Below are 25216 nucleotides of genomic sequence, written 5' to 3'. Positions count from 1 at the left end.
TTGAGGCAATCAAAGTGTTCTCTGAGATTAGCTACATTTTGGACTGTATGATTTTTTTTCAGTCCATAGTCATTAATTGTACTGAAGCAATGTGCAAATTAGAAATTAAAAAGGAAAAGCCAGAGAACTTAACCTTGCATATAATATTTAGCCACTGACAGTGAGCTCTAATATGATAAGCTATGGAATGAAATCATTTAAATTAGTTATTCTCCTTGGTTTTCTGTTCTTTGTGTGGTGGAGAAAACCTTTTAGTAGACACTCCTATGGGCTAGAGATTTTTATTTCTCACTTACAGCTTGATCATTTAATCAGATTTTAATTTCCGGGTGGCAAACAGTCTGTGGATACCAGAGAACATGGGAACAACGCAAGTAGAGTGTCTGGTAAGCACTAATACAAAAACGGATTATTATAAAGCTGTAATAGTGGAGCATAAGCATTTTGATTGTACAGCTACTAAGCTGGTTCCTCTCACTTCAGTTAATTGCTGTTTTATCATAAGATTTATGCTATGTAAGCAAATCAAATAAAACTAATTTCTAGGAATTTCTAGGAAGCTGCAGGTGTTGTCATTGTGTTATCTAAGGGTGTCTAAGGGTGTTGTTTGAGTGTGAGTTTGCATATCTTGTACAATCTGTTTATCATGGCCAGTCTATTTTGCTACACAGAAAAAAAAACTGTACAGAAATTTGTCACAATTTATGATGTGGTCCTGAAAGAATCATGTGGTACAAACAGTGTCTCTTTTGTTTCCCTTGCTCACTTATCTTTATGTGGATGGCAAGCAAAAACTGCTGCCATTAACTTAAAAAAATAATAGGGGTTTTTTAAATAATTAATATCTGCCTTTTTCATTATTTATGCAACAACTAAAAGCTTCTGTCCAATGCACCACCATTTTAATAAAAACAAACAAATAATGAAACTGGCTTTAGAAAAATTTTTTTCTAGGATAGCAATGACCTTTTTACAGAGCACTATAACTCATCACAATTAACTCAGAGATAAGCTGGAAATAAATGAAATGCAGACCTTCAGGCAATCAAATAGAACTGAACTCCACAAAGCAAAAAAGAGTGTGCACTAAGCATTGCCCTGACTGTTTTTCATACCTCTTTTTTGAGCTTTTTAACTGCAGGTGTGCTTATGTTGCAGTTAGGAGGGTTGTATTGCTTACACCCCTGGTATCTGCTTTCTGGCAGAAGCTCAGCATTGCCATTCTCAAGAAGACGTGGGTTGAATATCATCTTGGATAGCTTATTGCAAACGCTTAAAGGATAAAGGTGAAGCAGAAATTAATCAATACATGCAAGTTAGACTATAGAGAGAATTTAAGCAAAAAAAAACCAGATATTTTACTGGATAAGAAGCTAAATACCCTTAATTATATATAGTACACTATAAGTTTTAGACCTCTTAGATGCCAGCAGATGTTACAAAATAAGTATGTTAGGAGCATCAACAATTTACTAAAAGGCTCCACTTCTCTTTTCTTCTATTATATTAAATTTGTTATATAACAAGCTTTCATTTGGTAATTTTCAATTCACATTGTTCAAAATCTTTTATCAAATGTTGATAAATCAAGGTCAGCTTTTAGCTAATCCATTACATTTACTGTACCAATCGAATCTAATTATCTCATTTTCTGTTATTATGGTTGCTAAGTTTTGTTAAAGTCATTAACTCCTCTCTAGACATGCTAAAATGCTATTTTTTGTATTTCAGAACACATACAGTATCTATCAATATTAAAGGGGATCAGCAATGCTATTTTTATATTTCTGAAATACTGTATATAAAGAAAGAAGTGGCATTAATAAGTGCATTTCAAACAACACTGAAAGCACAAAGTACACATTAATTAGCCAACAACAAACACCTGACAAACAAGCTAATTACCTCAGTACTTCATCTCCTTCGAAAACAGATGTGAAACATTATAAAATTATTGACCCAGGACGCTGGGACTGAATTGGCTTTATTAAAATCTAAAAAAAAAAAACTATGACTTGAACTTATCAGTTAATTTTTATTAATAATGATTATTAGACTTCAGGGCTCAAACACTTCGGATACTTTGGAAATAAGCAGCTCATACTGTAGTGGCAAAAATGTTCTTTTGGGAACCGCTGTTTGCTTCCATGGTGAAAACCCACATAAAGATACCTTGTAAATGGATGGTAAATACGAATGAAATTCACTTTGCAGCAGAAGAAAGGTATAGAGAATGTGAGACTTTGTTTTTACCTAGGATTCCTTTAAATCCCTTGGATAATGAGCATTTTTAGCCTTGTAGCCATAAATCACAGTATCAGAGTCTGTACTTGTCAGTTCTACATTTGCTTTATCTTTGTGTTTAATGTATCTTTAAAACACAACGCTTGTTAGAACTCTGTATCAAAGACAACATTTGAAGCACTGGCCCTTTGTACTGTGGTGGTTTATTAGGGTTGGATGCAGCTTTGGGTTATTTACTGTTGTTTTGTTGAGGTAGTTTCATTTTAAACCGATATGAAATGTGTTCTTTCTGAACCCATTAATGGATTTATCTTCAGTATGTGCATGCTTTTCTATATTAGTATTGTATTTATTTTAGCTGTCTCTCAACAAAACATTTTTAGCCACACAAAAAGTAGTGCTTGGCATTAGTCTATGCTCACAACATCGTGTCTTCCAATTGTAGTCTATCCAGCAACAAAGAGAACTTCTTTCCTCCATACTGCACGTGGTCCTATGATGTATTCTAAAAACCTTAAATATCTCTCGTTATTAAATTGATACAAAACCCCTTAAAAATATAAAGCCATCACAATGAGCAGAAGAGCAACTGACACTGATTAAGCCTCACAAAAGAATTTATATTAAATCAGGTTATATCATAAAAATTGATTTTGATCTGCTCATTAATGATAGAGCATTATCAAACAGGGAATTGTCGAATGAAATCAAGTTCATGTTCAAGTTCACATCAATTTGTCATTCCAGCCATATACAAGTATACAGTGGAACAAAATATTGTTCCTCCTGGTCCAAGGTACAGACAGGACACTGACATAGACAATGTAGACAGGATACACATAGTACAAAGTGCCAATAGTGCAAATTACTAAGGCAAATGCAATATACACAAAAACACTGGGAGAATTTAAACCCTCTTTTTTTAATTTGAGTGGGTGCAAGTGGATTCCAGGGTGTTGAGGAGCCTGACAGCCTGCGGGAAAAAGTTATTCCAGAGTCTGGTGGAGCTGGCCCGTACACTGCGATATCTTTTCCCAGATGGTAGGAGGGCAAAGAGTTTATGGGAGGGCTGGGAGGGGTCATCTACTATACTGGAGGCCCTGTGTAAGCAGCGCTTGTGATGGGTGACAGAAATGGAAGGGAGGGAGGCTCCAATGATCTGTTCAGCTGTTTCCACAATTGTTTGCAGGGTCTTGGGGTCTGAAGCGTTGCAATTCCCAAACCAGACAGTAACACAGCTGGTCAAGGTGCTCTCAGTGGCGTTTCTGTAGAAAGTGGTAAGAATGGGCAATGGAAGGTTTGCCCTCCTCAGTCGCCGCAGGAAATAAAGATGCTGCTGTTTTTTTTCTTGGCTAGGGAGGTGGTATTGAGGGACCAAGTGAGGTCATTTGTACTGTGTACACCTAGAAACATGGTGCTTCTAACTGTCTCCACAGGGGAGTCATTGATGTGCAGTGGGGAGTGATCAGTGTGGACCCTTAAGTCAATGATTATCTCTTTTTTTATTATTTACGTTAAGAGATAGGTTGTTGTTTGTGTACCAGTCCACTAGTTGCTCCACCTACTCTCTGCATGGTAGCTCATCGTTGTTGCTAATGAAGCCCACCACTGTCGTGTCATCGGCAAACTTGATGATGCAATTTGAACTGTACATCCGTGTGAACAGCAGTGGGCTGAGCACACAGCCCTGGGGGGGGGTTCAGTGCTCATTGTGATGGTGCTGGAGATGTTATTACCGATCTGGACTGTCTGAGGTCTCTTGATCAGAAAGTCCAGAATCCAGTTACAGAGGGAGGTGTTGAGGTTCAGCAAGCTCAATTTTTCTATCAGCCTCTGGGGGATGATTGTATTAAATGCTCAACCGAAGTCAATGAAAAACATTCTTACATAAGAATATTTCTTATCTAGGTGGGATAGGGCCAGGTGAAGGGCAAGAGATACGGCATCATTAGTAGACCGGTTGAGGCGGTAGTGCAAACTGAAGGGGGTCCAGAGGGGTAGGGAGTCTGGACTTGATGTGGCTCATGATTAGTCTCTCGAAGCACTTCATGATAATTGGTGTAAGTGCCATGGGGTGGTAATCATTGAGGCAGGACACAGCTGACTTCTTCGGCACTGGTATAATAGTGGTGGATTTGTAGCATACGGGGATGACCACATGGCAGAAGGAGATATTAAACATATCTGTGGGGACGTCAGCTAGCTATTCTGCACATTCCTTGAACACACGACCAGGTATATTATCAGGTCCAGCAGCCTTGCAGGGATTAACTTTGGCTTGTGTCCTCCTCACATCGAAGCACCTAATCATCGGAGGAGGTGTGGTTTTCCTTGCAGAATTCCTTCCTGTTTCCTTCTTTAAACAAAGCAACACAAATGCTACACATTTACAGTAGCTATTAAACGTAGGTAAATTTATGAAGTGTGACCACCGGCAGTACATGCATTTTTAGAAGCCACTTTATCCTTGGAGTGCTGTGGTGAGCCAGGTCCTAGCCCAGCATAAACAGGGCATGACTACACCTCGGACAGGATGCCAGTCTTTTGTAGGGTGCCCCTACACATATTGAGAGCATTTCAGAGACCCTAATTAACTGTATATTCCTGAACTATCAAACACCTGAGTACCTGGTGAAGTACCCCATTCAAACCCAGGACCCTGGTGCTGTGAAGTGACAGCACTCCCCATTGTGATTACTAATTAAAATAGTAATATATATAGTTTATATTTATAATATATAAACAGGTATGACCTTTAATTCATGTACTACCTACAGTATGACAAATGGACAAATCAAACCATGTCTGAGATACTGTAGGATGAGGACAAGTTTAGAAACATGATTAGATGAGATTTATTACTACCTCTTCACACCTATAGTACATCGAGTATGCCGATATTCCCTGTTTCTACAAACATCTTGTTTTTATCAAGATCAGCAGCAGATAAATTTCCCCAGTCTCTATTTAATCAGTCCCCATTATCCAGCTGAGTAAACTGCTTCTTGCTACTGTACGTGCAGGATTGAATACCTGAAGTAACTCCACTGGAGTCAAGAGTCTGTTACACTGTCAGTCATGTAATATACTTCTTCACTTGCACAAGAACAAACATGTCATGATAGATTCCTTCTAGAGCCTGTTACATCCAAAACCAACCATCACAGCATCAAAAATCAAATTTTAAATTAAAATCCACTGGCAAGATATGAATGTTCATAAGTCAACAAAAGTCCTAAAGAGTGTCAATTCAAATAGTCACAATTAAAGGCAGAATTAAAAAGGATAACAAACCAAGAATTAAGCACACCTCCATATCCTCTGTATCTAAATTAATGTTGTGAAAGAAATCTAAATTTAGCAATGCCTGAAGGCCTGTGAAATGCTGTTGCAATGTTTTCTTAATTGTACCCAAAGACTCTACCAGAGATAAGGCGGACTAATCCACAACAAAGACAAGGAGTGCCAATATCTATGTCCAATTAGAAGCCTTTGTTTTCTGTGATTAAAAATGGGATGAAATTCTTTCAGGAAAATCTAGCCTGGATTATTTCTGTGTTTTGAGATGACAAGTGTTCTTACTGATTGTACAGAACATATCAGAGACTTTGGTAAACATTGCTTTGCTTGTCTGACTTCTGTTGTACCCTGAACTTCATTGTTGTTCTAACCCATTCTTTGTTCCAACTATTAAAATAATTATTTTATTTTCTCATTATATGTGGTTCACATTCAAAAGCATTTCTAAATTCTATCATTTGTTTATATACTATTAAAAAATCAGATAATTCTTTGAAAAATGACAAAATCAGTAGTTTCATCAAAAGATTCACAGATATGTTATTGGACAGACATGATGTGTGTAAATTATTTTTTGATTAATGAATTTATTAACTGGGCTGATCAACAGGGAATCTAGTGTGTAAGTCACAGGGCTAGTAGCATGTGAGGGAAACAATATAAGTATTACATCTATGATACATTCTTTGCACCAGATTGCATTCTGACTTTTTGGTTCTGTCTTGTTCAACTCATACAGCCTGGACAAGCATGTGTAAGTGCATTGTTCTCTGAGCACTAGATATCACATTCTAATTGCTAAAGGAAGTCATTGTTACATGTGGATTCCTGGGGAAATGCAGCCACATCATAGCTCACAGAGAGGGCTGCTGGTGAGGTCCCAGTATGAGATCAGTTTAGTATTCTGCTCTCAGATTGCCATCACTCACTGCAAGTGGATTTCTGTAGTGACTAGACTTGCCCTGACAATTACACTTAGACTTGGACTCATGGTCTCACAAATTGTGATCAGTGATTTCCAGACTGTGTTCGGCTATAATGTCTTGCCAATTTATTTTCAAACTCTAGATTTTGTAAACATTGAAATTTAATCCCTTTATTATTTGGTTTAAATTCTGTGTGGGATAAAGTAGGTTTTATAAAATCAAAACATGCCCTGGTAAAATCTTTCTAATTACCACATCCTGATAAAAATATTTGCAAACATTGTTCTTGTTTTCCAGTTCTTACATAATGAAGCTTTTTTGATTAAGCAGTAAAAATCAAAATGTTATTGCATTTGGTTAATCTACACGTTCATAGGCGTGGGTTTATACTGATAGTCACTTGTCAGGAAAATATAAATAAGTAATCCATTGAATACTGACTTTCAGCATATTTTCCTGTATTTATTTTAAGAAACTGAATGTGAAATTCTAGGAATACATCATTTCCCCTCTGGAGAAAGTTAACAACAAATGTGTTCCTGCCAGAGTTCAGTCAGTATCCAGAAATTTAACACATAATCCCTGCACAAATATATACTCAATTTAAAATTCTTAAGGAGAAGCTGTGAGTTCTAAAGAAAGTGCATGATAGGAATTGGAGAACATATTTTAAAAAAATCGTAAAACATATATTTAGACTTTGGAAGGGACAAAATCGTTACAAAGTGCATTAAGGCCAGAAAAGTGTTTAAGATATTTCAGGAATGTTCCTTAAATAAGTAAAACAAGCATCACACAACAGTGATAATAATTTATCAGAATATTTTCACTCATTCCTTTATTTTTGTTGACACTAGCTCTTAGAGTTAATGAGCCCATTAATATGTCTGAACACCTGGTAAAAGAAATGGACTTGAAAAAATCGTACAGATAAGATGTAAAACCAAGATCCTGACTAATTGGTCATTAAAAAGGTCTATAAGAGAAGGGATGTTACCCCTCCTCTCCTGGCGAAATTCAGTTTTGGACTCGCACAAGTTCCCCCTTTATTCAAGTGGTAAAACGATTTCTCACTTCTCTTCCTGAAATTCTGTGAAGTAGGGCTGCTGGCACATAATGACTGGCATACATTATCTAGGTGGGTGTTGTACTTCAGTGGTTGATGAAGTGGGTCCCTTCATATTTGTAAATTGCTTTGGGTTGATGAGTGCCAAATAAATGCAATTTTTAATAATAATTGTTAACTCCATTGAAGGAACAGAGTTGGATTTTGCTCTCCTTTCCATTCTAGTGTTTGTTTTTGAGAAATGTGAATTATATACTAACATCTAAGGCAAAGGCATAGTCTATACCAGCACACAATGGCTCATCAGGCCAAGACCCATCCTGGGTCTAAGAAACACATGGCTGCCCCTCTCCACCAGTGTGGGTCATGATGTCAATCACAGCTGGGTGGGCTGGAGCAACTAGGATACAAAAAAGCTCACTCAAGGGTACAACAGCTGTGTCTGCAACAGGTACTGAAACCCAGAACCTGGCAGCTGCAAGTCCAGAGGCTTCACTGATCTTTAGCATGCCCTCTAGAGTAACATCAGCCTTTTATTATTTGTGATTACTACGCAGTATATAGAAAATAAAAAAAAACAACTAAATGCTTTACTATTTATAGTATACAGTATAATTGTATCGAATACATGTCAGATACAGCACCCTGCTTACTTTTGTTGCTTTGGATTCACACCCCATTATTCTTTTACAGCACCTCCAAAAAGTCAAAAGGGTGACCATGCTACATACAGTACGTAGTGAAACACCTAGATGACACAAGTTAACATAAACCTTGAGCTAGGGGCCTTTTACAGGAATGGCAACATCATTTTCATCTTGGAAGCCTTACTGGTTGAATTCTTTTTTATATATAATGGCGTTGTGCGACATCTGTTAATCAATATTTTGTTTTTGCTGTGATTATTTTCTGCCAAGAAAATTCCGTTTTGTTGTTACAACATCTAAAGGCAATTTGTTTTTCTATGAAATTTAAAATATAACTTAATTTAAAATTCACTTTTGTAGCAGAGGCATTACTCAATTAACTTATGAAATAGCCTACGCAGCCTAATGCATTTACTCCTATTATCTCCAGTGTGACAACAGTTCTTATCTTAGTGAGCAAAACTAATTACCATCATTAATGTATTAAGTGTTTTAAGAGGTTGCACTTCAATAAGACATTATAAACACCTAGCCTGTTTTCAAAGGCAGTTCTAACAAAGCTAATGCATTTTCTGGACCTAAATGGTAGATTACAAATGTAGCGGCAAGGCCTATTATTTCATTTTGAATTAAGTGTTATTGAAGATTTTTTAATGATCTTTGTGTGCCTTGACCAAGCAGCCTGCTGCTGTATGTGTGACAACACAGGCATGTAGCTAAAGAGACTCCTTCTTTGTGATCCCAGCCACAAAATGACCTAGTGGTCTTTGCATTTAGGAAGGTGAGTTTGTCTTTTGGATAATAGTCATCCCCAGGACAGGACGATCTTAACTCCCATGATGGATATGTCTGGATGTCTACCACAGAGCTGAAGGCACATCTGGACCTGATCCTAAAGTATGACCAGTAAGCCAAAGGAAGATCCACCAATGAGTGATCTGTAGACTGGGTGCCAGAACCAAACCTGAAGGTATCTCAGCCAATCACCAACTTGTGATGTTACCCCATATGAACTGGAATCCAGTTCATTCTTGCCTGTTAACTCACTGACGTGAAATCTCTTCATCTAAACCGGCTATCTGACTTTTACAACTCCGTGACTGCCAGTAGTCCAAGTCAGGACTTGAACTTTTTGCCAAGAAGCCAAACCAAGAGAGTGAGTCAATAAAGTACAAAATTCACCCCGAGGTATTCTTCCTGAAGCCGAAGAAATCTTGTGTTCACGAACCCATTGGTATATTTGCTTGATCAACAAAATTAGACAACTGGACTGTTTTTTTTTCGGCACCAGAATATCTGACCGTATTCTGAACAAAAGCTCCAGAAGATAAACTGTGCACAGACTGTTTTTAAAGACTATTTTGGTAGAGCTGTGTAAGGTCAATGCAAACGTCTAGCCAACGCAAGGCAAACACTCTTTCTTGCTCTCCTCTGCTTTCATCTGAACATTCTTAAAAAAGAGAAGCTGCCAAGAACAAACTCAGCTCCTTTTTATCAGTGGGAAGTTTAAAAACATCAGGGACATTTGGCCAACAGATTGTTGAGTATAACTTCATTACTCACATTATTCTCAACAATTATTCGAACCATATGTTTGATGTTTCGTTCATGATAGTAAATGTACATTTACTTTTGTCTGACAATATAAATGTGATTTAGTGATATGAGACTGATAAAACCCACAAGCTAGACTTCAACACATTGTAGTCAATGTGTATTTTAACTCTGAACTCCAATCTTTGTAATCCCCGAGTGAATGATCAGCATTCCGTGTTAACCACAGGTAGCTTGACAGATATATATTCTATTGTATTTGTTGTTTGTTATGCATGCTTTGATTATATCAATAAATTATATATTGTATTTAGAATCTGTATGTGAGACTATATATTTTCTGAGTTGCCCTATGAAAGGTCTTGTAAGATTATATCCCAAATAAGAGTGCCTATTAAATTAATAGTGATTTATATTGGTATTGCTGAACAAAAAGGACAGAAATTGTGTTTTTCACAAATTTCTAAGCTCGTTAACACCCTCCATCCTAATGGAGGTTTATTTATGATATTTCAAGGTGTGGTTCTCCACAAAACATCTACAACATTTTTAAAATTTTCTTGATTTAATTTCATTCCACAGAACAATGTCTGTTTAGAGAGAATTCTCCTTTGACCCTCCATACTTGAAAGCACGTGGGTAAAATGTTTATTTTTGGAGCCTGGAATAGCTGGTGTGGGGTGATGAGATTCACGGGGGATGAAATGTATTGAATAAATGGATATGATTCTCTCTGAGGCATGGGTTTTAATGACCTTGAACAATGCATTAAGTGAAATATGGCTAAACAGCAGAAAAAGTCAAGGAACAAGGCTACACAATGTATCAAGCTGCCCCGAGTCAATAACCTTTCATCTTAAGACCCTGTACAGTTTTCTGTTAGCTCCAGGGACACTCACTTGTCTCTGCTTCAGATTATGAAACATTGTCTCCCGATACACCATTTCACAAGCAGGGTTAACCTTCAAGTTAAATAAGCAAGTACTAGACATGTTTCCTGCAAAAGACCAACCAGCATCTGTTGTGAGGATAGAAGCCTACTGGGGCCATAATGATTGTTTTCAGTCACAATCAGTTGGTAGAATAATCTAGATTAAATTTATTTTGAAATCTGCTCACTTTACGGAAATTTAATTTAGTATCCATTCACTGTAGCAGGAGGTCTTTGTTTTATTGAGGTATTTACTACTAATTATTTTATGTGATTTCTGAACAGCTTTTTGAACATCCTCTGGTAGAATTATCGCTTTTGTGTATGACAAAGATTTGAAAATCCTATATACAGTACAAGAAGCAGTGAAACATTAGATTATCACTTCACCTTGCATTATGGAAGTTGAACATCTTCTGTTTTTTAATGCATGCTACTTTTTTATATACAGTATGCCTCTCTGCCATGTACACATTTTCTGATAACATGCAGAAGTAAAATCAACACTAGAATACTTTCAAAAGTAACTAAATTTGTTATCTTACAGCCTTTATAATGTATCAAAATGTGATGATAGTCATAGGACTATTGTGTTAATGCTGTAAACAACCAAAGCGCAGAAAATAATTTGGTACAGTAGTTTGGTTACATCCTAATGAATGCAACAGAAAGACACAATTTAAATAAAAGATTTGGCGTGACTTGCCTAACTAAGTGAATGGTGCCCTGTCTGTGAGGATATATTGCCATCACTCCCCCCACTTTGGGGGATTGGGGGGATGTGAGAGAGATATAAGAAGAGAAGTCCTGAGTGTGACATTTACATACGCCGGTGAGCAGAAGTGTGCTAGATTAGCATGTAACCCTCCTTCTGAACTTCTGAACTCCATTTTGAAGAAGAATTTTAGCATTTACCTTTTTTTAAGTGTATAAGATAGTGACTAGTTGGCTTTAAAAAATGCTTTTTACCCAGCAACAGTATGAAAGAACAATTGCAAGCATATTATTTGACATTTTGATATTAATGGTACAACTGCAGGATGTCTAGCTCTTTTCACATCTTTTATTTATATACTTCCTTTTGTCTGTATGCAAGGTAGAACTGCTTCTTAAGAAGAATGTGGTCAATTACAAAGAAATGTTTGTAGAGAGAAAAACAACTCCTAATATGGAAACTTAGAATGAGCTTTCCTGTGTGAATTTGCTGTATAAAACTCATTGCATTTATCATCTCAGTGGAGAGGTTACTCACAGATCTGTATGAGAGACTGCTCTCAGATCTGCATGATTATATCCTCCCCATGCGCATGTATAAAGGGACTCTGCTTGACCACACCTAACCTGAGTGAAGACTTTTCTTCGACAATTTCTAACTTTGACTTTCATTGCTAAACCTTTGATTTGACCACCACCCTCCTAAATCAATTCACAGACACTAATATATTCCAACAGTCCATTAACAATTAATACAACATCTTCTACTAAAACACTTTTTGTGTCTTTTTTCCTGTAAGTTAAATCTCATCCATAGTCACGCAGAGCCCTTGTTCTTATTGTGTGCCACCGAACAAATTTATATCTCTTCATAATGATAACGGAAGATGATGGGTAAATATACAGTATACAGTACAGCTAGACACAGCATGTGCATTTATTATTAATGCAAGCAATGTTGTGCTAATGCTTATGTTGTGAAGCTCAGTTGCTTTGGGTGGCGCAGTGGCTCTGTGGGTAAGGATCTGCACCTGTGGCTGGAAGGTTGCTGGTTTGAATCCCATGGCTGGCTGAGGAATCCTACTCTGTTGGGCCCCTGAACAAGGCCTTTAACCCCAACTGCTCCAGGGGCGCTGTACAATGGCTGGCCCTGCGCTCTGACCCCAAGCTTCTCTTCCTGTCTGTGTGTCTCATGGAGAGCAAGTTGGGGTATGTGAAAAGACACATTCCTAATACAATAAAATGTATATGGCCAATAAAGTGATCTGATCTTACAGTATCTTATGATTTCTAAGGATTTAGAGGGACTTGTGAGTAAAAACAAATAACTGTGTAAAAACATTTGGCTTTTGCTATAGGATAATGTCAACCTGCTTCTGACTGAAGAAGAGATGTACAGTTTGATGGAAACCTTCAAGCAGTGCAAGATCATCCCAGGTATGCATTGTAACATGTCAAATTATTTTTCCTGCACTTTCCAATCTTACCTCGATGAAAAAAACAACTAAGAATTACTGTAGAATGTATACAAATAATGATACATTCTTATCACTAACTTAGCAAAATATTTTAAAAATATTGTTTTACAGTATGTTTCAATTTCTAGCTATATTCAGGTAATCTTATATAAATCTGAATTTGCCCTCGGGTCTTTGTTTTGGGCTTTCCCAGAGTCCTGCCTCGTTTCGGATGAGTTCCTGCACTACAAGCATTTTGTGTCCCGGCAGCTGTTTGAGAAACAGCTGTCAGATGAGCAGGAAGAGGAAGTACTGGGACAGTTCTCTGCCCTCGACCATGAGAAGAAGGGCTCGATCGAATGGGCCGATTTCCTTTACCACGAGTCCCTTTTGGTCCTACAGAAGTTCCGGTCTGAGGTATGGGACACTGGGGGTTTACTGCCAGCCCATTTAAAAACAACAGTTGTCAAATCCCATTTTATTGTAATGCTTATTAGGTTTCATGAACCTTAATTTGGTAGTTCGGTCAAATTCTAATAATGACAAAAGAAGCCAGCGGATATAAAGGGATATATACTGTACAGTGCCTAATACTTTGGCGTTACCTCACCTACAGTATCTGAAGCTGAGGAAATAACACCACTGGCTGAAGATCACAGCCTGTCTCACTTTTGAGGAATAAACCAGTGGAGATGTGGTGAAAGAAGGGATGCTAGAAACGATGCAGGCAGAGCTTTGTGCAGCCAAGGAGTTTTTATACATATGGGAGCAGAAGTGTACCATTAGAACCACTGACCACCTCCTGAACTTCTGGTGAATAATGATGTGATTTAAAAGTGAAGAGTTATGTACAGTATGGTCAGAAAATTTGTTACTGTGGTCTTTATTTTTATCACTAATTTGGGTCAACAAACCTATCTTACAGGCATACAGTAAGTGGATGCTGTACAGTATGTTCTTAAGTAATCCTGATATTTGTCATCATATTGTTAAAGCTGGGATTCATGCATTTTTACATTGCACATGTTTGGAGGATTATGTTATGATAACAATTATGTTTATCCCATACTCTACTAACTGTATCCACTGTGAGTTATGATTCAGATAATTTATTGTTTAGTATATTAGCAATGAATGATAATCAGCTGACATTTGATTTAAAAAGTGCCGATGCAGGAAGTCTGATATGAAAACTTAACAGGAATTACATTAAATTGCAAAAGTATTCTGTAGACACTTCCTACAGTATGGTGTCTCATTTTGTAAAATTGCAAAGCAATTAATACACATTTTTAACTTAATATATTCAAAACCTGAAAACCCAATCTGTAAACATCTAACTTCTTTAAATCTTTGCTTGAATTTCATTCCCTGACCAAAGAACTTCACAACACATTTCACACTTCACAGGTGGTTTTGTTCAGACACATGAGAACTACTATTATTTCACACAGAGTCCACTAAATGACCTATTAATGATGTGAAGAGATTGTTTTCTGCTTTAAACTTAGGTAGGAGCTTAACAAAGTTTTCTAGAAAGCTGTGAATGTTGTATTTATCAATAAATTCATCAGTAAAAATCTCACTTATTTTGACATGCTTTTAGGACCTTTTGGAAGCAAGTACAATGAGGAAACCCTACATTTTTTAAAAAGCTTGAGTATATGCTTACAGGGTTTTTGTTTTTTTTATTACATACAATTACTTTCTCTGTTAATCTCTGTAAAAGAGACAATTCTGCTGTAACATAAAACTGTTAGGAAAGTAATATTTTGAATCTTCGCTGACACTGCTTCGTGGAAAAGAAAAAGTGTTGGGAAATGTGCCTGGAAACACATTGACACACTTATATGCCAGGAAATGTGCTTCATAGCACTATTAATCACAAAAAAATATAACACTATAAAACATTAAAGGATAAGGCAATACTTGCTGCTTGCTGCTTTTGTTACAACCAAAAATTTGAGGTTTTTTTTTTGGAGTGGATTTTGTTCATAACCTTTTGTGTTCCTCGCAGAATTCATTGATCAGACTACTGACAGCGAAAGAGAAGGATCGAGCAAAAGCCACATTCCTGGGTCTGGATCAGGATAAGGATGGGCTGATCACAGGAACAGAGGTGCGGAAAGCCCAGCACACCTGGTTCCGCAAGCATACCAAGGAGTCTCAGTCCTGCAATGTCAGGTAATGCTTGTCACTCTGTGGTATTAACAATTCTGACAGTCTGCCTGTATTCGGTAATATTACACAACAAAAGCATTGATGAAACATTGATCAATCCAAATCCAAATCAATAATGAATCCAAAATGCCCCATTGTGACAGAGCAGGCTCAAACCTACAAGTGATAACAGTGCCATAGATACTAGAACACTGGAGACAAGATAAAAACCTTCCTATACAACCCAGACAAAGTTGTAACTTGCTTTGTTCCAGTATTGTTTTGTGGATGCAGATTAAAAACAAATTCAAAACAAAAGATAAAAAAGAGGTCTAAATGCCTTTAAAATTATCACAAGCACTTATGCAAAATAATATATTAAAGTAATATTTACTTCCCGTTTCAAAGACCCCAAGCAATAAAATGCTATTGTGCAGATTTGTTAAATATTGTATACAGTGCAATATATTACATTGCATTACAATATGACCATTTTATAAATACTTATTAACTGTAAGATAAACCTACCTCAATTAATTGTTCCTATGGACGAGTTAGAAACATATAAGGAGATATGAAGGAACAAGTAATAGGTTTATAATAGGTGTGACACCTGAAGAAGGCTCCACGGCCGAAACGTTGTGTTCTCTTTCTTCTTTTTTTCAGCATGGAATAAACCTATTACTTGTTCCTTTGCAGCCTACGCATGCTGACGCAGCCACCCACCTGAACTACTATAAGGATATGTTATTTGAAGCAGAGGGAGAGAGAAGTTGGTCATGTGGGAAAGTAGCTGGAAAGCTACAGCATAGTAGTTGGATATACCACCTTTATGTTAGTGCTTATATATATTATATATATAGGAAGACAACTGCTAAAATATACACTTTTGTACTGACGTGCTACTGCATGCTTGTCATCATTAGAATGATTAGATTTTGTGGTGCTTTTAAGCCAGTGATACCCTGAAGGCAGTACTACAGTCCTTTTGAATCTAATCCATTACTCTGATGTTCTTAATGAATGTACCATTTCTGGAAAGTCTATCTAGAAGTGTCTAAATTCTCTGTTTTCATTAACATTTTATAATATGGCAAATAGGCTGAATCGTCATGATCCTACAAAAAAATGTAATCCTTATTTCTACATACAGTACATTTGAGCTTTCATTGAGAACTATACTTATATTTGTTGTTTTTTATGTACTGTACATTTCAGTAAAAATGAACTTAAAAATGGAAGTACATAAAGATAAAAAATATGCACATAAATCAATATTGTGAATAGGTTTTAAGGTCCATTATTTAACCTAAAATTTTGAAGATGCAATGCTATGATTTCTTGCTTCAATACTTTATATTCTTATTTCCTTTTATTTTCTTCTATTGATGATTTTGAGCTTCGACAAAAACATCACTGACAATTTCAATGTGAAATATAAATATGCATTATTATGCAGTATTGACGTAGTAATCAATATTCCTATTGATTATTTAGGAGAGCAGAAAGAATATGCCCCAAGGGATACATATCTATACATTTACTGTAGCTACATACTCATGTAAAATGCATGAAAGAAAATTATCACTTTTTGCTTGTCACAATCCCAAAAGAGTTGTTGGTTTATCTTACAATGATATTCTGAAAAATTCTTTAGTATGAAATTGTAAATATTCTTCTTATAACCTACAAATTGGTGTTGTTTTTTGTTATTGCATTTAAGTTACAGATTGTAGGGAATAATTTTCACAGTTTTACTGCCTGCCTGACCTTGGCTGCACTCTACTCCTCCATCTCCCTCTGTTGCTGCTGTTGCTGTGCACATTAATGAGCAGTTAAAACAAGGAGCTATGCTAACAATCAAGAGAGAAAAGGAAATAATTGGAAACCTTTGTTTTTCTTGTAACTTGTGCAAACTTTAGAAAGCTTAATTCCTGGAAGACACTGTACACACAGTATCTACAGTCTCAATCAAGTAAAACCAGCTCTCGTGCCTTGTTAATAACTGTTATCATGTCTGGAACAGAGATTTTTATTTCATTTTTAAATATTGGTGTCCCAAAGGATACCATGCACTACTTTATCATTAAATTTTCATCATTTTTGTTTTCTTTATTGCCAGAATTGTATACCCTGAGTTGTTAAGGACTTTACGACTAAGTTCCTGAGTTGTAATAAAAGAACACAGCCCAAAAAAGCTATTATTAAGCATATAGCAGATGTCTCAAATGACTGATCTTCTAGTTGCCTAAGACTGAGCAGAAAAAAATATGAAGGTACTGTAATGGAGGAGGTTTCTGAATGTTATCTATAAAAATGTTTACAAACAAGAGGCAGCAACTCTGCCCATCTAGCCCATTTAGGGTGTTCATGACCCAGAGATAAAAGGAAGTGAAAAGATTTTTAAGAATGTCTGGAAACTGCTGCATAACTTTATTATTGAAGCAGATTACATCAGATTCTTTAAAAGTGGCTCCGGTCCACAAACTACCAGAAACCAACGGTCTCCTCTTTTTTGTAAGCTTGTAAGTCATTACAAAATATTTATTTTAATGGTGACCATAAAACAGGGGCGCAAAAGGACAAAACGCATCGCAAAATGCTAGTTTCTATAAAGGCTACCCTAAAAAAAAATAAAACATAATGACCTAATACCAGACATGTGATTTTTGGGGGGTATTAAGAATGTTTTACAACTTGTGCACTCTTGACCTACTGTAGATGTCCTTTTAATACAATACATTTAGCCTCATATTTGTCCGTCAGACTAGAAATCTCCTGATAATACAACTTTTGCATTTGCTCCTTTCAGTGCGCTTCAGCATCAGACCACAAAGAATCATTATCTTGGAAGTGTGAATCATTCTGTACAAACTATAAATGTCGGTGCAAATGACAGTCAGTCACTTACAGTATGTCTGAGCTATAGGGTTCATAAGTCATCTTACTAAACCTGTACTTGTGAATAGCGGTATAAAGATATCCGTTGGTAATGATTTTAGTACTTACAAAAGAAATGCCAGCTTTTTTTACACGTTCTGAAAACTTTATGTAGAAAGCAAACACATCTCCCAAAGGAAAAATTGTCTTTGGACCATTTCACTTCTGAACTGTACTTAATTCATCACCCTGATTTGTGACTACACTCTGAATTTTTGTGACTACACTACACAATTTTTTATTATTTTCAAACAAAAAGTGGTATTTGGAATCATAATAATAATAAGATGCCCAATCTCTCAATAATTTGAAGACAGAATATACTGTAGATATTTCTTTAAAAGAAAGTTTCTATTTAGTCTTCAGCTGAGTCGTGATTTTGTTATTTAATAAATTTGTACATTTTGTATATTTTGTTACTTGTTTGAAGAAAAAGACTGATGGTACTTTTTTTGTCTTTTTCGTCCATTATCCATGTGTTCAATTTTTTTTGCTCGACTTTGAATTTCATTTGAAGTGCTCAGTTGAAGTGAAGGAAATTTTGTTCTGGGGAAAAAGACAAGGCATCTTTATCTTTAAGCCTTTGCTTTGCCCTTCCTGGCTGTACTTTGTAATTTGCAAACTATGAGGAAATAAAGAAAAAGGTCAATGTCGAGTCAAAACTAAATAACCAATAAAATGTGCATTTTTATTTTAGCCTTCTTTTATCTATTATTATTAATAAAGGGATTATTTACAGTATTATATACAGTAATAATAAAACTAAAAATATCTGTGTGGAACATGAAAATGTCTCTCCATCTACAGGTATGCCTTTTAAACCTACTGTATCTAACATTTCTACTCTTAGAAGTCACAATAAAGCAATATCATACAATACAACTGCACTTGAAAAAGCAAAGCAAACATGTTTTTATACACTTTGGTCATTTTAATTTATCATGAAAATTATGTATAGCAGGTATTAGCAATATTCCCATTTTCCCAAAACTGCAACACATTTGAAATCCTGGGTTAAGGATTTCAAGCACAGCTGCATGGTTTTCCATTGTCATATGCACTCCAGAGAGCATGAAAAAGTAGTCATAAAACCATGCCATAATGTTCAGTCATCTCCCTTTTCATCTTTACTTTTGCCTCACTTGTGTTCCACGTGTGCCATTTCTCAACAGACTTGTCGGATTGTGTTCTCCTGTGTTGAATTTAAGGTAAGCAGCAGTGTACAGTACATGCATTAGGCTTTTGTTTGAGACGCACTTACTGTATGTTGAGATACCCATCTTCTGGGAATTTCAGATATGGTGCCTTTTTTTGTTCTCTCATTACTTGAACGATCAAACTATTGTGAAGTATCATTAAGAAATTTGTTTGGTATTTATTTCAAGGACAAATACAGTATAAGTACTGTACATACAGTCTTAAGTGACTGGAAATAATACAAATCTCCCTCAACCCTTTAAACTTGCATTTAATAGGGTTAAGGTAACATGAGGAAAGACATTCATTGTAAATCTTTATCTAAAATTACAACCTACAGTCTGTTTTCAAAATGTTTTCTTGAGGGATGTATTGTGCTCTAATCATAGCATTTGTCTTACTTTAGAATGAGAGAAAGGCTGAGAATATTCCTGTGAATGGAAATGGCACAGAAACCAATAGGATGTACTGTAGATATACTGTAGGTTGTATGCTTTGGCAGAAATTCTTCTTAATGCATGTGTTCCAAAACAGAGGTGCAGAAGGTGCATTGGACACGATCAGACACAAACAAGAGGCAACATTCTGGTCTTACTGTATCTTTTAAAGAGAATTGAATTGGACACTTTTAAACTCTACATTTAACTGTAGTGGTTGCCAGGTTTGCATGAATAGCTGAATGTTAGCCGAATAGCACATTAAATTTAAAAACACTTTTAAATTGCCATTTTTAAATGCTTTTATTAAATGCCAGAATGATTTGCAAATTTTCAAAATGTGTTAATGCAACATACTTAAATAGAAGCCTACTGTGGGTTAGCCCCATTGTTATGGAATATTTATTTGATGGTATCATCTCATATAGTTTTGCCCATTCATTTAAATTATTTAAACATTATATCCTCCCACCTCCTCACATGGTTTAGATCAATGTTTTCTAGACTGTGTACCGTATATTAACAAAGTGAAAACTCATATTCATAATCAATTGCATGTAATGACCATTGACAAGGCAGAATTTGGGAGATTGTCATGTGTTAACACTTTAACACGTTTTAAATATAAAGATCATAAAAGGCTGTCCAACTGAGGGTCTGTAAGCCTGGATTTTCCCCCTCTGGCTCAGACCTTGATAATATAAATTGTCTCAAATTGTCTCAATTAAGAGCTTAACTGGATCACCCAGCTCTTATTGTGCTGCTGCTTTAAACAGACCTAGAAAACTAGCAGACACACCAGGCCTCTGGGACCAGGATTGGACAGTTCCTGACTTAAAGAAAGTGATACTTGCCAGTTATGTGCTGATTGCTGAATGAAATAGATGTGCTTTAATTTTATTTTCCATCATTGTTTGTTTTTCAGTAGTAATCTAATTTAGATTTGATGCAAATATGTATCAAATGTTGGCTCAAATAAAATACTGATGAGGGTCTTTCCGGTAGTTAGAAAAATGCAGTGGATTTAAATTCCATTTATTATAAAAATGTTCTTGTTCCGTATTATCTCACATACCAGGCAGATAAACCTACTTAAGATTCATGAAGACGGTCTACTGCATATTTCTGTTTTGGAAAATGGATTGCTCAATATTAATTAACAGCCTATTACTAAAATCAATGCATTGGCTGAAATGATGGGAAATGTAGTGAATCTTGCTTTGCAATTAAAGACTTATTGACAATCCTTATTTCTTTTTTAGTGTTATCTGTTGGTTTAAAAAAAGAGAATACTGTACATGTTGCAATCACCTCAATGTCTTGCCAATGGTAACCACACACAATGTTCATATCATCGTGTACCTTGTCGACCAAACCAAAGTACTGTAGATGTTCCTGCAAGTGTGCTCTAATGCCAATTAGGATAAAGGGAGAGAAGTCATACAGTATTTTAGACAAAATTAGTCTTTGGAGATGCTCTGTTCAGCTGGCTGTTACACTGATTTACCTGTACATTATATGAAGCATGAGTCATTTTTCCTCCAGAATTTTATTTTAGGTCCTGAAAAAATACTTCTGAAGAGCTTTGTCAGATGGAAATGTGTTAATCTAAACCAGTACAACTCGCTGTTACTTACAGCAACTGTCAAATAGTGGAAAATTTGCAGTACATTATTTCCAAATCAGAAATGATTTAGTGACTTCACAAACTTTTTTGTCTTTAACAATGCCTCAAAGGCCTTAATCACATGCTTTTCTAACATACAGTATATACAGTACAGTAGCATTGAGGTAATTAACACACCTTAACCTGTCAAAGACATGGTTTTCACCACACCTTGAACACAGAAAATGTCTATAAATGGCTATGACAAACTATTTCTCTCTGGTTTGCAGCATTAGTCATGTTGGACCAATATCAGAAAGCAGTCCAGCAAGCTCAGGCAGTGGAAAGAGCCGGGATAAAGCATTGCTGTCTACTGAGCAGGATGATAGCAGGTAACTTTTTTGAAAATGTTTACAGCTTTTTTCCATACATGATCTGAGTTCAGGAAATCTGCAAACTTTTTTTCATATTAGTGTTTTTTAACAATGCCTCATTAAAATATAAACAAACTTAAATACTGTAGATGGTGAAAGACACAAACTGGAATTTACAGTAGGTAAGTACTTGAATCTTTAGGAGCAGATTAAAGTTTGGTTATGTTTTCTTAGATGAAACAACAGCACTGAACATTACATACAGTACATTAACTGATGACACTGTACTGTATATTAAATACAACTCTACTGTAAAATGCCCCTTTTAAACGTTTTATATACACAGATTATCTTAAAGATATGTATAAGCACTTAGTTCGGAATACTTAATCAGTTTAATTGGGAACCAGTGAACTCCTATTTTAGTATTCCATGGGCTAATGTAAGAAATAATTTCTGGATGTGATTGCTGTGTAAGGAAACCTTGTCAGATGCTGAACATAGCTATGTTTATCCATAGATTTTTTCACTTGTGTATAATGAATCTGACACTGTTACAAACTTTCAACTAGTCAGAATATTTGAGATGCATACAGCTGCACAGAACACAAATTGATAAATACTGAAAATAGATAATTTGTAGGGTTGCCTAATTATTCATTTTACAGTCTTACAGAGCAAATTCAAAGACAGTGATTTTATTGCAATATATGCTGGTCCAGACAGATACATTTCAAATTGAAAAATACCCATCTTTAATAGCAATCCCATCAACTTGTTCATTCCTACTCTGACTAACAGTACTAAGTATCTATTAAATTGAGGGATTTTCTTTCAGCTGTGCCGTTCCAAAACACTTTGATTCATTATATCTTCCCTTACTCCTTACACGTTTCTTTCAAAATTTCGATACAGTTGTAGTGTAGTAAAACATATGGTTGTTGTGTTGAGATGCTATTCATTAAAAAAAAAAATCTCTGCCTTTTTACAGACATGTTTCCATGCAAGGTGTGCCTCACCACTCTGAAAGCTTTTTTCCTTTGAACTGGTTTTTTTTCAGCCGTTAGAGTGCAGGATAAAGATTACAACTGGAAAAGTCTGACAAGAGGTCACCACCTGAGCCACAAACAGTTTTAAGTGCCATACAATCCAAGACTTACATTTTCTCACATATTCTTTAAATCCCTATCAAAAAGTTGTTTATCTCAGGAGATGCTTTTTCACAGTACCACAGAATGTCATAGAAACTGAGGAAATAATTCAGTTTTGCCAGCAAACTCCAGAGTAATTATTCTGCTGTTTTTTTCATTATCTCTGTCAGGCAAGTGAACTGGCAGGAGTTTCTGAAGGAGAGTGTCATCTACATCCTGGCAGCTCGCCCAAACAGTGCTGCAATTCACCTTCGTCCTCCGCTATAACCATGACAGAGTCCTTGGGAAGAGGGAACATGCCCAATAGATGAAATCACTGAAGGAAAGCTGTCAGCACACAGGGATTTCTTTTCAGAGCATAAAGGGGATGACGTGGACACTGTTGACTTGAAATTAATTTTGAGACTTATCGATCATTTTAAAAATCAAGTGCTGCCAACTGGGAGCAGCGCAGGCACAAATAAAGGAATGAAAAGCTATTTACAATATATAATGTATATTTATCCTCATATACAGGCAGCAAAGTTTTTATTTGTCAGTAGCAATCACTCTTGGTTAAAAAGAACTAGATATCTCAATCTGTGGAACATTCTCCATTACTGTAGTTATGAGCACATTAACAGTAACTATTATTAATTTATTAAAACACCATATAAGTGAAGCAAAAATAACTAACAGGGACATGTTCTAAACATGTTTTCTGATATCAGGCCACTAGTAAGCTGCAAACATGTTTAGGAAACTGAGTGGCAAATGTGCTGACCTGTCCTAAGACTGTCTTTGCCCTTTTTGCTTCACTTTTATGTATAAACCAGCTTTTCTTTTAACAAAGGAAAATTATCAAGTTTTTCATGCTGTGAAAAAGCCCAGTTCATATAATTGACCATACCTACTATATTTACTGTACATTTAAGGATTATTCTTAAAACAAATACATTAAGTGTTTTAGATAGTTTTCCAACTTTAAATTATTCCCATATCCCTAAACACTATATTAAGAACATTATATATGACATTTAACTGGATTTTTTTTTGTTATGGAGCTGTGTTAGTAAGATATACTGTAAGCTCTAACCTCTGTATTGTGTACATCTGCTTCAAGCATTGTATTGCAAATGAGCTGAAGTCTATTGCTTCATTTCCATCTGCTGTGAAAAATAATATGAATTCAATCAAAACCATTCCCATGAGCTTGATGTACAGTATGTTGAGAAACGTTTTGTCTTTGAAACAGTTATAGTGTGAATTATGGACTTCATATGATAATTTTGAAACTGAGTTTTTGCAGATGTCATTATACCAATCACAGTGCATTCGGCAGCATTTCTAGATACAAGAAAAGATCAGTTACACGTACAAACATCCTTGTAATCATCTTATAACAGCAGACTGTAAGCTGATGGAAACAGTAACAGAATACTGAATACCACATATCCAAGAGAAAGTCTTTTGTTTATGTTGGAGGCAGTTACAGATGAAAACAGGTGTGAGATTTCAGAACTGTTCAAAGCCAGTAAGAGGATAGCAAACACTGTCAAATAGAGCAAATACGACAGAATACTACAGCACATTACAATGGACATAAGTATGGTTAGAAATAAGAGGAGGGCATTCAGCATCTAACCAATTTGGTTGAAGCTAATTGAACCAAGGATCTTATCTAGCTGTCTCTTGAATAAAGTTCATCAACATGGCTGGGTATCTTGTCCCTTACTCCCACAACACTTGGGCTAAAGAACAGTCTCCTGTTCTTGGTTTTAAATGCACTTTTTTACATTGTTTCCTCTTATATCCTCTGGTTTGTGTTTCACTATTCATTCTGACAAAGTCCACTGGGTCAGCCTCATCAATGGCAATGAATACTTGCATTAGGTCTTCTCATAATCTTTTCTATAAAGACAAAAAAGATTCAGCCCCATAAGCCTTTCAGTGTAGGGCAGTCTTATAAGCCCCAGAATGCGTCTGGTTTCTCTTCTCTAGACCGATTTCAGAACCAATTTCTATAACATGTTGACCAAATATTCTAAATGAGACCTTACTAGTGTATTTTATCATTTTAACATAACAAATCATGATTTAAATTAAATATGCTTTTGACTACATACCCTAACATTTATTTGCCTCCCCACATTGTCCAGATGTACTGTGAATGGTGTGTCCTCATGAACAAATAAGTCATTTTCATTATTAGCCTCTTCTGTCTCAATGTTTCCCACTTTGTATTTATACAGTGGTTTATGTTTTTGCTACCTGTATGAAAAACACGTGCTTGCTTAAATTAAAACTTGTTTGCCAAGTCGTGAATTTTATCTAAATCACTTTGCATTTAATTTGCTTCTTCTGCTGTGCTTGTTAATTCTTGTAATTTGGTACAATCTGTAACTTTGACTAGTTTACTAACTCTGGTACTGATTTCCTTTTATTTGGATGCTTTCTCTCACCTGCTCTGTGCCTGTTCTGTGCCAGCTTTGTCCTTTGTTCTACTATAGTTTACACCTTTGCCACCTTCATT

General features: G+C 35.9%; 1 protein-coding gene across 1 annotated transcript in view; it reads left to right on the top strand.

The window, feature by feature from the left end:
• The window catches only part of phf24 (PHD finger protein 24), a 48979-nt gene extending 23979 nt beyond the window's left edge, over positions 1–25000 (top strand). The window contains exons 4-9 of the mRNA XM_088910772.1: positions 12741–12819; positions 13054–13256; positions 14857–15023; positions 19112–19147; positions 21470–21571; positions 22875–25000. Coding sequence (XP_088766898.1) covers positions 12741–12819; positions 13054–13256; positions 14857–15023; positions 19112–19147; positions 21470–21571; positions 22875–22971 — 684 coding nt within the window. The 3' untranslated portion in view covers positions 22972–25000. The remainder of the gene's footprint in view (positions 1–12740; positions 12820–13053; positions 13257–14856; positions 15024–19111; positions 19148–21469; positions 21572–22874) is intronic.
• The last annotated feature ends 216 nt before the right edge of the window (positions 25001–25216 follow it).

The sequence above is a fragment of the Atractosteus spatula genome, chromosome 3 (genome assembly GCF_055471065.1).
Source record: "Atractosteus spatula isolate fAtrSpa1 chromosome 3, fAtrSpa1.hap1, whole genome shotgun sequence".
In the NCBI taxonomy this organism is placed as follows: domain Eukaryota; kingdom Metazoa; phylum Chordata; class Actinopteri; order Semionotiformes; family Lepisosteidae; genus Atractosteus; species Atractosteus spatula.
The sequence above is the reverse complement of the archived record's forward strand: the minus strand, read 5'-3'. Positions and strand labels throughout refer to the sequence as shown.